The sequence below is a fragment of the Populus alba genome, chromosome 5 (assembly GCF_005239225.2).
Source record: "Populus alba chromosome 5, ASM523922v2, whole genome shotgun sequence".
NCBI classification, from domain to species: Eukaryota; Viridiplantae; Streptophyta; class Magnoliopsida; order Malpighiales; family Salicaceae; genus Populus; species Populus alba.
This window is the reverse complement of record NC_133288.1, coordinates 9,091,840-9,106,232: the sequence shown is the minus strand read 5'-3', so window position 1 is coordinate 9,106,232 and position 14,393 is coordinate 9,091,840. Positions and strand designations below refer to the sequence as shown.

The 14,393-nt window shown below is 34.4% G+C and overlaps 2 protein-coding genes across 3 annotated transcripts; one reads left to right on the top strand and one right to left on the bottom strand.

Moving 5' to 3' along the window:
- Positions 1-985: 985 nt before the first annotated feature.
- Positions 986-3,954, top strand: LOC118029873 (rac-like GTP-binding protein RHO1). The gene is made up of 7 exons (XM_035033830.2): positions 986-1,588; positions 2,144-2,231; positions 2,346-2,455; positions 2,580-2,643; positions 3,314-3,378; positions 3,529-3,594; positions 3,674-3,954. Exons 1-7 carry the CDS (start codon positions 1,490-1,492, stop codon positions 3,773-3,775), a joined length of 594 nt encoding a protein of 197 aa, XP_034889721.1. The 5' UTR covers positions 986-1,489; the 3' UTR covers positions 3,776-3,954.
- A 1,084-nt stretch (positions 3,955-5,038) lies between these two features.
- Positions 5,039-12,244, bottom strand: LOC118029872 (vacuolar protein sorting-associated protein 35A). Of its 2 annotated transcripts, XR_004684234.2 has the most exons (22): positions 12,054-12,244; positions 11,844-11,940; positions 11,618-11,741; positions 10,534-10,719; positions 10,025-10,112; positions 9,779-9,835; positions 9,581-9,670; positions 9,352-9,474; positions 9,090-9,224; positions 8,665-8,781; positions 7,823-8,062; positions 7,681-7,743; positions 7,378-7,467; positions 7,111-7,200; positions 6,768-6,869; positions 6,605-6,673; positions 6,418-6,498; positions 6,210-6,317; positions 6,006-6,109; positions 5,635-5,748; positions 5,164-5,536; positions 5,039-5,073 (listed from the first exon to the last, which is right to left on the bottom strand). XR_004684234.2 is itself a non-coding variant. In XM_035033828.2 (21 exons), exons 1-21 carry the CDS (start codon positions 12,144-12,146, stop codon positions 5,326-5,328), a joined length of 2,382 nt encoding a protein of 793 aa, XP_034889719.1. In that variant the 5' UTR covers positions 12,147-12,244; the 3' UTR covers positions 5,039-5,325. The 2 variants fall into 2 exon arrangements, 1 of the variants encoding a protein (XP_034889719.1); XM_035033828.2 differs by having other exon boundaries at positions 5,039-5,536.
- Positions 12,245-14,393: the final 2,149 nt, after the last annotated feature.

Below are 14,393 nucleotides of genomic sequence, written 5' to 3'. Positions count from 1 at the left end.
TCTCTCTCTAAAGAAAAAGCTATTACAACCATATAGTAGATAGTAGATGGTTCTGTGACAAAAATTTAGAGTTAAAAAATTTGTTTTTTCAGTGATTTTAAGTTCGGGTTTTATAATTGGTAATATAATAATTATTAAAAATTTATATAATTATTAATTTTAAAATTTATTAAATTAATTGATATACACCTAAATTAATTTAATACTCACATTAATATTAAAAGAAAAAAAAAAAAGCTATTACAAGACGCCTAATTGATGATGTAACTGTCAAGATTCATGCATAGCAGACTCAAACTGTCAGAAACATGTGTCCCATTACAAGACGCCTAATAAACTCACTCTGGTCGAGATTAAGATGCTGATTTTATCACCAACGAACGCTGTATCAGGTTATGCAAAAAGTATGTGGCCACATCAACATAAACAAAAAAGAGATTATGAGTTCAGGGATTGGACTTTTAGGAAGTATAGGATAGAAGGAATCTCAAAAATTGAGAAATTATTACATGTATCCTCGTAAGTGGGTGATGTAAGGACACCATACATTATCTCTTTTTTTATTATTATTATTAATAATAAGAATTTTGAACTAATTTGTGTAAACTTCAACTAATTTTATAAATTTTAAAATTAATAGTTATATAAATTTTTATTAATTATTATATTAACAATTATAAAATTTAAACTTGAAATTACAGGAAAAATAAATCCCTTACTACTTAATCTCACGCTCTTTTTTATTATTATTATTATTATTGCAGGGAGCAACTAAAGAGAAGTATATTATCGTACATAGATTCTTAAGGGGGTGAATATTGATTTTAAAAAAAAAAAAAATGAAGCAGTTTATGTAAATTTTTAATAATTTTAAAATTTATAAAATTTAAATTAATAATTTCTAAAAAATAAATTTATAACCAATCATGAAAGCCTCATTTTATTATTTCTTCAGGTAATGAGTGGCATACCTTACGTACGAGGATAGGTAAGAGAGAGTTCCGTTTTTTAATGCGTATTTTTCTAAGGAAAAAAGGAAAGGAATACACCAAAAGAATCGGGAGGACAGGTTTTTGTCTGTTTTTTGTTGTGTTTGTTGAGTTGGCCAAGATTTTGGTTTCTCACCTCCTCCTCCTGACCTTCTCAACTTATGAACGCTTCAACTGCATAATTTCTCGGCCACCTAAACATTCCCTCTCATATCACTTTTTTCTCCCTTGTCTCTTGGTAACCCATCCATACATCAAAACAAAAGAAAAGCTCTTTCGGTCTCTTCATTTCATCTTCTTTTACGTGTCTTGGTTTTACGCTTTTGGGTTTCTTTCTTCTTCTTAATGAACTGATGGTGATGGCGTGGAGGTGCTGGGATTTGTGTGTGTGATCAGGAGGGAGAGGGTGTTTTGTCCTCGGGTGGTGAAGATCTGAGGCTTTTGCTTCTCTTTTAAAGCTATTTTAAGATTTTCCATAATCAATCAGAAAAGAAAGAGAAATGAGTGCATCAAGGTTTATAAAGTGTGTGACGGTAGGAGATGGAGCTGTTGGTAAAACTTGTCTCTTGATTTCATACACCAGCAACACCTTCCCTACGGTAATTCAAATTCCCCCTTTCTATTTCTGTGTCTTTTGTGTGTGTCTCTCTGTTTTATTTATTTATTATTATTTCTGTGAAAAATTGGGATGTGGGTTCTTGAGTTCTGGTGGAAATGATAAATGGGTTTCGTTTTGTTTCTATTTTCATTGTAAGTGTGATGCTGAATTGGGATGTGGGTTTTCTGAATTTTGGTGGAATGGAATCCATTTCATTTCCATTTAAGGGTAGTGTTTTGATTCATTTTGCTGATAAACAATCATGGGAGATTAAGATCACTGTCGTGTTGCTGCTCTGTTTCCAATAATGGATTGATCAAAGATGGATCTTCCAAAAAAGGTGTTAAGATTATTATTATGAAAGTTTTGATTTGTCAATAAAGAAATGGGGTTATCTATCCAAATTATTCTTCTTATTTTTCCTCTCCATTTCACGTGGCACAAAATTCCGTTCTTTTGGTTTTATTTTCATGGGATTCAATCAAACCCTTTGCAAGTGAGTATTATTGAATGTAATGCAATTGACGTATTTTCTTTTCGTTGTTGTGATAAACAGGATTATGTGCCAACGGTTTTTGACAATTTCAGTGCAAACGTGGTCGTCAATGGTGCTACTGTTAACCTGGGGTTGTGGGATACAGCTGGTAAATCTGCATAGATCTTCATATATTTTCATGTACTTTGTGTGTTCTTACCCCTATATTTTATTTTTGATGTGTGTTTATGCTTGGACCTGACTTTGTTTTTTGTTGTATCAGGGCAAGAGGATTATAATAGATTAAGACCATTGAGTTATCGTGGGGCAGATGTTTTCATACTGGCATTCTCTCTCATTAGCAAGGCCAGTTACGAAAATGTTTCTAAGAAGGTTGGAAATTAGATGGCACAAGATGCTGTATTTTTTTTTTTTTTTTCCAATCATAGATAAACTATTCCTGGTGATTAAAAAAAAAAAAACATGTTGATGATTTCACACTTGGCTTCTTTTCCAGTGGATTCCAGAGTTGAAGCATTATGCACCTGGTGTCCCAATAGTTCTTGTTGGAACAAAACTAGGTAACTTTTCTTCTCTAATGGGGTTTCTGCTGCTGTTTGCTACTTTTTTAGCATCGTCTCAAGTATAGTTAATAGAAGCTTTTATTGTCTATTGTGCATGATTGCCTGTAATATTGTTTAAGTTGCTGTTCAGTAAGTTCATCACTCAATATCCAATGAGTGTTGTCTGCAGCAACATGTCATTAGAAACTCTATATGGAAAAGGATTTACTTTTGACATGCGGTTTTATTTTTTATCCTCTCGCTTTCTATGGGTGGATGATACTTAAAAGTTCTGCTTTATGCAATTTGCTTCAAGATCAATGGTCGCAGCTTGATTTTGTCAAAACTTTTCACGAGGATGTAATGGGTATAACTTATAAGTGAATAAATTGATGGGTGTTACTGTACTAGGGGGGGAGAAGTCAGTTGTCAAGCTGCATATCTTTCTTATTGTCCCATAATTTTACTAATTTCTGTGTCTTTCATTTCTATTATTTCATATGAGCCTGTATTTCCTTCGACAAAGATTCATTAATTTGTGATTTGTCATGAGGTAGTCTATCTTTAATTTGTGATTTTCATTTCCTTGCAAATTTGTATTTCATGCAACATTTTCTGAATATACATCAGAAGTGTATTTCTTAAGTTAGCCCTGACTTTTTTATTTTTCTGGTTTTTAATGAGCCAGATCTTCGGGATGATAAGCAGTTCTTCATTGACCACCCTGGTGCTGTGCCTATTACTACAGCTCAGGTAAAAATCCGACCGATTGTTCATTTGCTCCCATTTTGAGCATTTACATGAATTGTTGTCATCCTTATTTTTTTTAAAAAAAAAAAAAGCAGACAAATTCTTCCTATAACCACCCAACAATTAATGTTGTTGTCTTTGAATATCTAAAAGGGAGAGGAGCTGAGGAAGCTGATTGGTGCACCTGCTTATATTGAATGCAGTTCAAAAACACAGCAGGTGTAAATATTTTCCTGCAGAAATTGTCTTCTAAATTAAATTATAAGGGAGTTTAAATTCGGTTATCTTGCGGGTGCAGAATGTGAAGGCAGTTTTCGACGCAGCCATCAGAGTTGTCCTTCAACCTCCCAAGCAAAAGAAAAAGAAGAGCAAAGCACAAAAGGCCTGTTCTATATTGTGATTGTAATAGGTGTGAAGAGCCTCTGTGCTACCCATGTTCCTTTCCCCACTTCCATTGCTCTCTCTCTGATAAGCTTAATTTATTGTCTTTCCTGACAGTAATTAGGATCTATGAAGCATCAGGTGGTTTGGTATTGGTTTTTTGGATTATTATGAATCTCTAATTGTTGAATTGAATTACATGATCGCTCTCCTCCTGTTCTTTACTCCCGGTTTCAATATGTTTTATGTATTAATAGACTGGAACATCCCGACTAGGAAGATAACGTCGCCGCGCTTGGAGTCTATCTATGACTCTGTGTTGCTGTAAGAGCTTGGTTATGTTGTGTTGCCAATCTTGCTTTGGTTTATTATGACATCACATGCTTGTTTCTGGTAAAAATCTATTCCTGCCATCAATATAAGCAGTGCTTGCAACCTTTTACTTGGATGTTGAATAGTAATCAGAAACATCCTCAAGTGAGTGAAAATAGGGGGGGTGGAGCTAGCTAGGCAACAGGCATTGAACGACACGGTTGCTTTGGTTGTCGGGAATTAAAACATGCACGGCGGTTTGCGTGGAAACTCCATATGCTGTCTGCAAACAATTGCAACTGAGCCAGATGGGAAAGGGTGTGATGAAAGGATGGATATGAACCCATCCATCTATTCGGGAAGGATATGATGGAAGTCAAGACTGCTGAAGTGGATGATGCTTGGGTTTCCTTCCATTGTTCCAAACAAGAATTTATCAAAATACATGCCTTTTCATCCATCCCTCATGACATACGATAGAAGGCATTTTTAATAAAGAGCTTATGGATGTAGTATCTCCCAGGATCCCATCACCGACTACAATTCCTAGGTTATTTGTTGCAGATTTTTAGCTTGAATTATCTTGCTACTCTTAATGAGGAAACTGAGGGCTGAAACAATAGCTAGCAATACCAGATTCTTGCATTGCCTTGCAAATTGCAAAAGATAGATCTAGCATGCCTGAACCAGGCTTTTAGCTAAAGAGGAGACGAAAATAAGCTGTAGCTCGGATGTGGAAAGCAAATGAGACTTTAAGAACTCAAAACTGTCTGCTACACTTTGTTTTTTTTTTTTTTTTTTTTTGGGGGGGGGGGGATTGGGGGGAGTCTACAATCAGGCATCCGTTCCCAATCTTATTCTCAATGAAATGAAACAATATCCAGAAAGAGGTCCAAGGATGTTTACTCTGCGTTCTTAATCATGGAATGCTTATTAGCAAAAATGTAACTAAACGGACAGGTCATGCAGCTCTGTAAAGATAACGACGGTGTCATTCACCAAAACCTGAAAAAAATTGACAGGGTTGACTTTGTGCTAAAGAGTCAATTTCATTGACAATCAATAAATATCAGCAGGTTATGCAACATAATAGACCTTATAAGCACACATGGTGTCAACACTGAACTGGCGTTAGACGCATCGAGCTCCTCAGACCACCAGGAATGCCAGATCTGCAGCTCACTCCACAAAAATATCAACAGCAGTCACGTTCAAACCAATAGCATGGAAAGTTGTCCGTGGCATCCGGTCATTCTTTCACACCTTGATGGCCTCGTATTTTTCACTAATTGCACCACCTTTCTGTTTCTGGAACTGAAGGTATCTAAGTGTGCTGGCTAAGAATGCATCAGCAGCAGGATCTGGTGGACTGTTGTCACTTTGCATCTCAGTTGTAATCAATTCAATCAGGCTCTGGATTGCAGCCACTGTGATTTGTGGGTTTCCCTTCTCATAGAAGTAAAGATACCTTCATGTAGAAGAAAGGTTGGAATTTCCATTATCAAAGATCATAAGATAAAATACAGAGAAACAAATTAAATGAGTTGATTGGAGTAGAAGAATTACTTGTTCAGAATCTCAACAAAGAGCAACACTGATCCAGTGTTACCCCGCGCCGCATTGGACATTTGTTGAGCAGCATTTGCAATTCGCAAAGCACGCTTCAGGCAAATCAGAACCCTGGTTCAAAATAAGTAGGTAGAGAGAAAATTAAACATAAGCCATTAGGAAAAAGATTTAAAATGCACTCAGAAGCAGCCCACCACTGCCACAATTAGTCAAGTTAAATACAGCCATAATACTTCCTCTCCTACTGTATACTACAATAGCATGCAACCAGCCTGTCCAAGGCAACATCATGACAAGATACATATTAGAATATTGATGTCCCCTTAATCACTATTGGGCTTTACCAATACTAAAAGCATGAGACTCACCTCTCTCCATCTTTCATGTTATCCTGATCGTCAACCCAGAATAGATGTGCACACCCATAAACCGCTCTACACTGATCAGGCTTCTTTAAAAGCTTAGCCGAATACTGCTCAAGCAAGGTATCATATCAGCATCTTCACACAAATAGCTTCAAAAATCTGATTTGAAAAACTTTAATTATAGCAAAACAATGCTATAGGATTTACCCCCGTGGCCTTGTGGGTTAAAGTATCCCTATTCTCTACACCAAAAACATGCATCCTCTGAAGGGTGCCTATTATTAAATGCAATGCCGTCACCTGTGCTTTTGAATCCTGTTGCAGCAAATATGCACGAGAAAAAACATTACTGATTTTGCAACTTTAAATAAAGCAATATAAAGGTTGAATATAGATGTGAATCAAATCAACTCACTGAGACTTCTTCCTCGTATAGAATATATGCTTGGGTGAAAAATTCATATGCAACAGGCTCTAGATCACAGTCATTGGCAGCCTGCTCAATTAGAAATAAAAAGTAATAAGTAAGAGAGGCAGCTTCATCAAATGGTCCTTGAGAGTATTTAAAATACCAAGTAAACTGCAGTGCCAAGTTCATGTACCTCAGCACACTGCAAGTACAATCGTAATGCCAATTCAGGTGCTGGAACAATTGACAGAGCCTCAATTGTCTGTAAGGGAATGGATTACATCGTCAGCTATTCTAATGAATGATCATTTAACCAAATCTATGTACATGATAGGCAACTTTCAATGAAGCGCTACCTGATTCAAGAGCTGGAAAATTTTCTTAGGTGAAGTTGATGAATCGTCTCCAAAAGGGTTTTCCTCCTGATCTTGGCTGCTGCCTTGAAGTCTCCTTACCAACTGTACACCACAAACAAAAGGCTGAGAATAAGTTGGAAATCCAAATTGGCATTCGTTGAAAAAGATAGGGGGGCCATCAAATTATGGAAACTGGAAAAGAGATTAAAGCATGATTCACGTGATGTGACCAGCAATTATTCATGTCAGACGCCAAATCTGATGAACAATGACATTCTCATTCCAGAATGTGCAGCAGCAATTTTGCCAACTTCAAGGTTGTTAGCATTGGGCAAAAGCAAACCTTGAGAGACAAAAACACAAGTGGGGGAACTGTGAAGGGTAGGCGCTTTGGTCCTCCTGTCATGATATGCTTCTTCACCGTACATATGATCTGCAATTTAGGGCGGATATAATATATAAGAAAAGTTCAAAACCAAAATACAAAATTAGGCGGAAATCATTCTACTGATTAATCACCACCCACAATTTGCTTCAGTAAAATAAAATAGGTGCTAGCCATTTAACTCTTGAAAAAAGCTGACATGAAGATTTTGAAACGAACATGTACCTGAAACATTTCCTCTTGATCGTCATTGTACAGCATCTGAATAAGACGTGCAACGGAATTCTGCTCCTCTTTGAAATCATCTTCATCAACCTAAAGATAAAGGAACAAAACAATAATCACAATACACAATTCAAAGGCTTAGTTTCATGAGCACATTAGAGGAGAACAGGCAAATACTGTTAGCTGGATGGCAATAAGAAACAACCATAGCATATGTGGTTATCAGCATTAGAAGTTTGATTTTTCTTAAAACTTCTGCAGCACAAATTTCATAACATGAAAAGTGAAGTAATTTCAAATAACCTCTTCTTCAGCCCCATCCAGATCCTTGATAAGCCCTGTCATTAATTCAAATAACGCCTCAACCTACAGAATAAAATTAAACTAAGATTGAGTATTCAGAGCATGTTAGAAAGATTAGGATGCACAAGGGACAGAAACATACCTTGTCAGCAGTAGAGATGTGTGTGTTATTTTTCATAATACTTTGAATTATAACAGTTGCCATAATTTTATTTGTCTCAATATCAAGGTATTCCATTACACGAGGATAGTTTGAAAGCTTCAATGCAGTGACAATATCATTATATTTCTCTAATGGAGCACTCAAAAGAGCAACAATTTGTTTTGTGGCTTTGCTGTCGTCAAGCTTTCCTTTGCTGGATAGTTTCTTAACACATGCTCCCTGAATAACAAACAAAAGAATCAGCTCACCTGTTAAAATATACAGCGGAACAAAATAATATAAATAGTTTCTTGTTTTAATAAATTAGTTTTAAGAGAATCAACCTGTTTCGCATAATTGGAATTTCAATGCACATGATCTTTCTTAATTTCTTTGATGAAATTACTCATTGACTATTTCTGCAAGCCAAAATGACTGCTGAACACTGCCCAAAGAGGCAGCAGAGTATAAATTCTATAAACCTTTCATACATAAAAATTTGTGTCCCAACCAGTCATGATTTTCCCTGTCAAATTTAATTTCTTACAGTGCTTGAAAGTTCTCTTTTCAGATTACTAGGAAAACAAATCCTGCCTTCTCTAGGGTCAAGTAAAAAATTCATCCCAGTTAGAAAGCAAGCCCCATTATATGATGTTGCATAGTGCGTGTATAGTTAGTTCAATGCATCTTTAACTACTTTCTGAAGGCTTAACCAGAAAAACAATAGAGGACAAAACAGAAATGTTAAGTGGTTATATCTCTAATTGGTATATGATAAAATAAATTTTACAAAACCATGATGTAAATTGCAATGTAGTAGCATTTTAGGGAGTCATATATACCAGCACTTGATCAGCATAATCCAGCCGGTCAGGGTGAACATGAAGAGTAAATGTAAGAAGAGATGAATATAGAGTTACAGCTCCAAAAATTGGCATATCCACTTGTGCTTCTATCACCTGCATCAACACATTTGTATTACTATATTTCAATTGTTTTAGCATACGCTATATAGACTAATCACTGTAACTTAACATATGGAGTCAAAACAAATATAAGAATTGTCATTTTGAAAGGCAACATCAAAATCTCCTGAAATTTGTAGAGATTTCAAAATGGGAAACTTTTAACAGGAAAACAGCACTTCAACAATGCTAAGCACAGAGACAGCATCATAGAATCCTGTACTCTTCTCAAAAATGAAGTCGCCAAATTCTGCTCCTTTTCTGGTCTAGCAACCTAAAAGGGCTGGTAAGACTAGATTTACCTTTCCTATGGCATTGTTCAATTTGGAGAAGGCTTCTACTTGCAAGAATTCAGGTAAAACTTCTGCGCTTGAAGCAGCGTAATTTGATAGCCTCTCCATCAATCTAGATAACACTGTCTTGATGTCAACAGATGGCTGAGAAACACAAGTTGGAAACAAAGAAGCAGTTTTAATCGTTGCATTTAAGCAAATATATCGAAGGAGAATAACAAGCTAACATGTGACCATGTCAAATAGAAACAATGAGTACAAAATTACACACCTGAAGTTGGGGGCAAGCACCCAACAATATCTCAAGAGTTTGCAAATGATATTCATCAGGGAAGACTTGAATTATGCAATCCATCAGATAGAACTGAGCGATTTCATCTTTACAATTGACAACCTATCAAAACAATTGAAAAACAGAGTTCAGTTTGGGATAGTTGGCAAGCATGCATCCCATCCACGAGCTCAAAATACAAGATTTTATCAAAGTGAAAAGGTCAGGCCTGTTCAAGAACTCTGGGAAGCACAGTATCTTTGTACATGTCAAGGTCAACACCCTCTATCTGGCTGAGGACATGCAGGTTCTTGCCAACCTAATAACATATGAGGGGAACAAATGCTAAGCTTTTTAAAACTGCAACCACATACTTCACAAAGTTGTATTGCAGTGAAATTAACCATTTACAGGTCACGGGCATTACAAGATCACGCAGCTCGCTCCTTTCTTTCTCCCGCTTCTCCTTTTCCCGGGCAGGTCCCTGCAGACCAGAAAGCCCGATACCAAGCCTCAACTCATGATCAGCTAAGAGTATGAATGATTCATAAGCACTATAAGACCTGCATGACCAGAAATCATGCCCTCATGATACATTTTACCTTTATGACATGCAAGCATTGCACATGCATGCTGAACATGAGAGCAGGTAGTCACATATATTTCAACCAACCTGGTGTTGCATTCGCACCCATAGCTTGTTCATCTCAGTGAAATTTTGCAGAACAAATTCCACAGCATCCACAACCGTGTCAGCATCTCTGCAGGGGTTCAGGAAGCAACTCATTTAGTCAGTTCCAAAACCAATCCACCAACAGGTGGGTAAACAACAAAGCTGACAAGAATACTTTCCATCAGCTTATGGTCAGTAACTTGAATTAAAGTGTTTGGATGCCACCATTATAAGAGCAAAAAAAAGACTTATAGAGCTATTCATTTTGTATAATCTCAATGCAAGTAAAGATGGATGCATAGTTCATTGAGGATCTGGTCACCCTGGCTCCAGCCATCACCTCAGATAGGCAGATCCACTTTCCAAGTATTAGCTATGACCTGATCAAAGTCAAGCCCAACCAGCCACAATGGTCTCCAGACCACCAAACTTGCTCTCCATAACCACATAAATAAATGCCTTTCTCCTAAAATTAAATGGAACCCATAACGATCATCTCATATCCTTACCCTTCATACTCTGAACCGATATCAGGTAATTTATCCCTACTGACTTGGGAAAGGTAACTCCTTAAGAAGAGGCCACGTACAGGATGCTGAATGCCGCGACACATTTCAACAAGATCTTTAAGAACATCTTTTGCTGGAGCTTCTTTAGATTTAATGTATACAGATCCTACAGTACATAGGAGATACCTGGAAGGACAAAAGATTGCAGTAAAGCACAAAAAAATGCATACACAAACACTGATAATTTACATGACTGACTGACATCTCTATAGTGAGAGCAGAAATAAAAAAAAATAAAAAAATAAAAAAGTATCCTTGCAGCAGACTCCAAATAGCTTGGCAGAGTTCATTAAAAAGAGGACGATCTGGTATGATCAAAGATACTCACTGCTAGCAGAAACCAATAAGCACACAGACGCAAAAAGAGAAATTATGAAGTTACAATTGAGAAGCTTCATTGTCATTTCCAGTAAACATTTTCAGTCTTGTAAGTTCTCACTTGCAAACTATATCTGCTACCTTTCATGTTCAAACTTACAAAATACATTTTCTACTTCAAAAATATCAGACACGCAAACTAAAGAAACAGCACAGACAGAACAGATGGTCTTCATCTAAAGATATCAATTTAGTTGTTATATATGGACTTAAAGGAATTGCATAATTTTCTGCTTAAGGACTTCCCCTCCTAACTAAATCAACAATATAACTACATCAGGCAAATCTATCAAATTATAGCTCTCCAGTATTTTCACATTGTGGAGAATCTAATAATGAGTTTGTTGTTGGCTAATATACTCATTCATGGAGGATAACAGAATAAACCTTAAAGGCATCGAGGAACATATTAAAAATACACATGAAACCCATGTATCCAGCACATACTAGCAACAAGCTACTACTGAAACTCCTTGACTTAATGTTTAAACTGCATCTCTTCTCTCTTATCGTTTAAGCAACAGATTCAATTTAAACAGCGTAATTTTAACAAGTAACATCTGAAACCCTAAGCTTTCAATGACAGTTCATCAATCAAAAACTAACCAAAATACAAAAGCAGATCAATTGTGACATTGACACTTACAATCTCGGCAAGATGTTACCAGCATGCTGCACAAGTTCATACAAATCAATAATTGAACACCCACGCCGTGCCTCTTCTTTAAAAAACATCTCCAGCTTCCTCAATTCATCAAATGCTCTCATATCTAAGGAAGTCAATAACAAAAACACACAAATCACGCACAGTTTCTCTCGCTTCCAATCCTTGAACAATAGATCTCAAGATCTTGAAGATTTGAATTGCTTACATAATTCATAATACTTATGAGGAGAAAGCTTCGAAGTCCGCAACTCCGATAACATCTGCGCTGAGTACTTCAAAGCATCTCTTAAATTATTCGAATCCTGAACCAAAATTCAACAATTAATTCACTCAATTGCACCCTATTTTAGACTAATTTAATCAATTTCTCTCAAGTTTTATAAACAAACATGTAAGTGACAAGTTAGGGTTTTACCAGAGCGCGATGCATGTAAAAAGCGTTTTGTTGAAGGCCAGCGATCCCTGCCGCTAACCATTTCTCTTCGTTTTCCACTCCGTCTGCGATCATTTTCTTTTCTCTCTCCAAAAAACACTCTCTCTCTAAAACGATCTTTATAAATTTTATCGAGGTTGCGTTTTGACTTCTCAAGTCTCAACCGACTGTCAAGTGTTTCATTTTTTCGTTTTTTCGATCTGACTTTAGGTACACGTTTGGCTACAGCTAATGGAATCTAAACCGTCCTTTCTTTAAAGATAAGATCAACGGCTTATGATTCTCCACGTCATTTAAATATTTTCTACAGAGGAACCTCATTTAGTCCCTATCGTATACAATTTATCGCTTGAGTCCCAAAACTATAATATGTATCGATTGGGTCCCATCCTTCTTCGTACAATTCTCAATCTAGTCCTTTGTTTGAAGTTTGTCAACTTTTCTTCTTGTTCAACTTTTGTGTGACTTTCATTGATTTTATCTAAAATAACTTGTTATTTTTTAATATATTTTACATGAAAAATGTATTATTTTGTTATATATGAAAGATAATGCTAAAAGGCAAAAACTATATGATATATATGACAAAAATATTTTCATCTAGACATTATTTTTATTTAATTCAACTTTGTTTTTACTTTTACCAAAAATATTTTTAATTGATCAATTTTTTTCAAAGTGAGTCAAATATTAGAAGGTGAAGAAAATATTTCACAAAGGTAAATTTTACATACAATAAACATAGCTTAAGGTAATGGACATTTACAAGATAGAAAAATATCATGTTTGGTTAATGGAGACGAGGACAAAATTCAAAATTATCTCTGTCTTTAGGGATCAAAATGAATGAAATTTATGTTTCTATTTTTTGGGGGCATGTGGGACAAAGACAAAGATGAAAAATTTAATAATTTTTTCTCAACTTTATCCTTGTTAATTTTTTTAAAAAAAATCAAACTCCTCCTTCACTGAACAATCTTGGGTATTGATTTTGTATAAATATTTTCTACCGTCAGATTTTCTTAACAAATGAAAAAATAAATAAATAAAAATAGAAATATTTATAGAAAAGAAAAGAAAGAAACTTGCCAAAAATTCCTATACATCAAAATTCATAACCATTTTATCTTTGGAATATAAAAATATTACGATTTAAATTTTTAGATCTAAAAAGTGTGTATTTAAATTTTGTGTTGATTTTTTTTTTTTGTTAATTAATGATTTTTCTTAGCTCAGATTTATGGCTATAAAGCCCATAGAATTGTTTAAATGTGTATTTTGATGAAAACAATGAGAAATTGAAGTTTTTTAACAATTTTACAGAGGCATGCTCAAATTCAATGCAAACACCCTAAGTTTTGATGGTAACACAGAAGAAAATGTTTTTGTTGTGACCCTAGATTTTCGTGCTAGGGCTTGGCTTCAAGCCCCATAATTTTTATTTTATTTTTCTTTTGTTTATTATTTTCTAATTTTTTGAAATAGTTGCTATTTTTATTTTTATCTTTTTTTTATTTTCTGTTATTTATCTTATTCAGAAAAAATAAAATAAATATTATAATTTTATGTTTTTATGAGATTTTCTTAAGCAGTTATAATACATGACTTCTTTTTGTAATCTTTTAATTTGTGTTTATATACTATTATATTATATTATATTATATTGAAGAAAATTATTCAATGAAAATAAGTATAAATTTATTATGTATTTTTTCATAATTGAATTCAATGAAAAATTATCAGGATACACAAAAAAATTTTATTAAGACTAGTAAAAAAACATATATAATATATACAATTTTCTTAAAAAAAAGCTTCATATCAATGTTTTAATTAATGAATAAACAAGAGTGTTTATAAGAATAATTTACCATTTGAGAGTGTGGTTATTGTTGTTTTTCAAAGTATGTTTTTACTCGAAAATACATTAAAATGATTTTTTTTATTTTTTTTAAAATTATTTTTAATATCAACACATCAAAAATGATATGAAAACACTACATAATCTATTAATTTAAAATAAAAAAAAATAAAAAAAAATAATTTTTAAAAAACTATTTTAAAAACGCAAAAACAAGCAGGGGCTAAAACAGTTTGATTCCCCCACAATACACTATAAGATAAATTATTTTTTTTCTCAATTCAAAAAAGCATGTTGGCTTTGTTAAAAAAAATTTCCATTAAAAATTGTCGGACTACAAAAAGTTTATACATATGTTGAATAAAATTAATTAAAAATTATATATACCAATAAATAATAATAGAATCAATTGATTACAATAAAAAAATGAGTTGGAAAGTTGAGATAAATATATTATTTAT

Excerpts from the sequence above, each read along its gene's own strand:
- LOC118029873 (XM_035033830.2), top strand. The coding sequence starts at position 1,490 with ATGAGTGCATCAAGGTTTATAAAGTGTGTGACGGTAGGAGATGGAGCT. Across the intron at positions 2,644-3,313 it reads TCTTGTTGGAACAAAACTAG|ATCTTCGGGATGATAAGCAG; the intron begins GTAACTTTTCTT and ends TTAATGAGCCAG. Across the intron at positions 3,379-3,528 it reads TGCCTATTACTACAGCTCAG|GGAGAGGAGCTGAGGAAGCT; the intron begins GTAAAAATCCGA and ends AATATCTAAAAG.
- LOC118029872 (XM_035033828.2), bottom strand. The coding sequence starts at position 12,146 with ATGATCGCAGACGGAGTGGAAAACGAAGAGAAATGGTTAGCGGCAGGG. Across the intron at positions 11,742-11,843 it reads TCATAAGTATTATGAATTAT|ATATGAGAGCATTTGATGAA; the intron begins GTAAGCAATTCA and ends TGACTTCCTTAG. Across the intron at positions 5,749-6,005 it reads AACATGAAAGATGGAGAGAG|GGTTCTGATTTGCCTGAAGC; the intron begins GTGAGTCTCATG and ends ATTTTGAACCAG.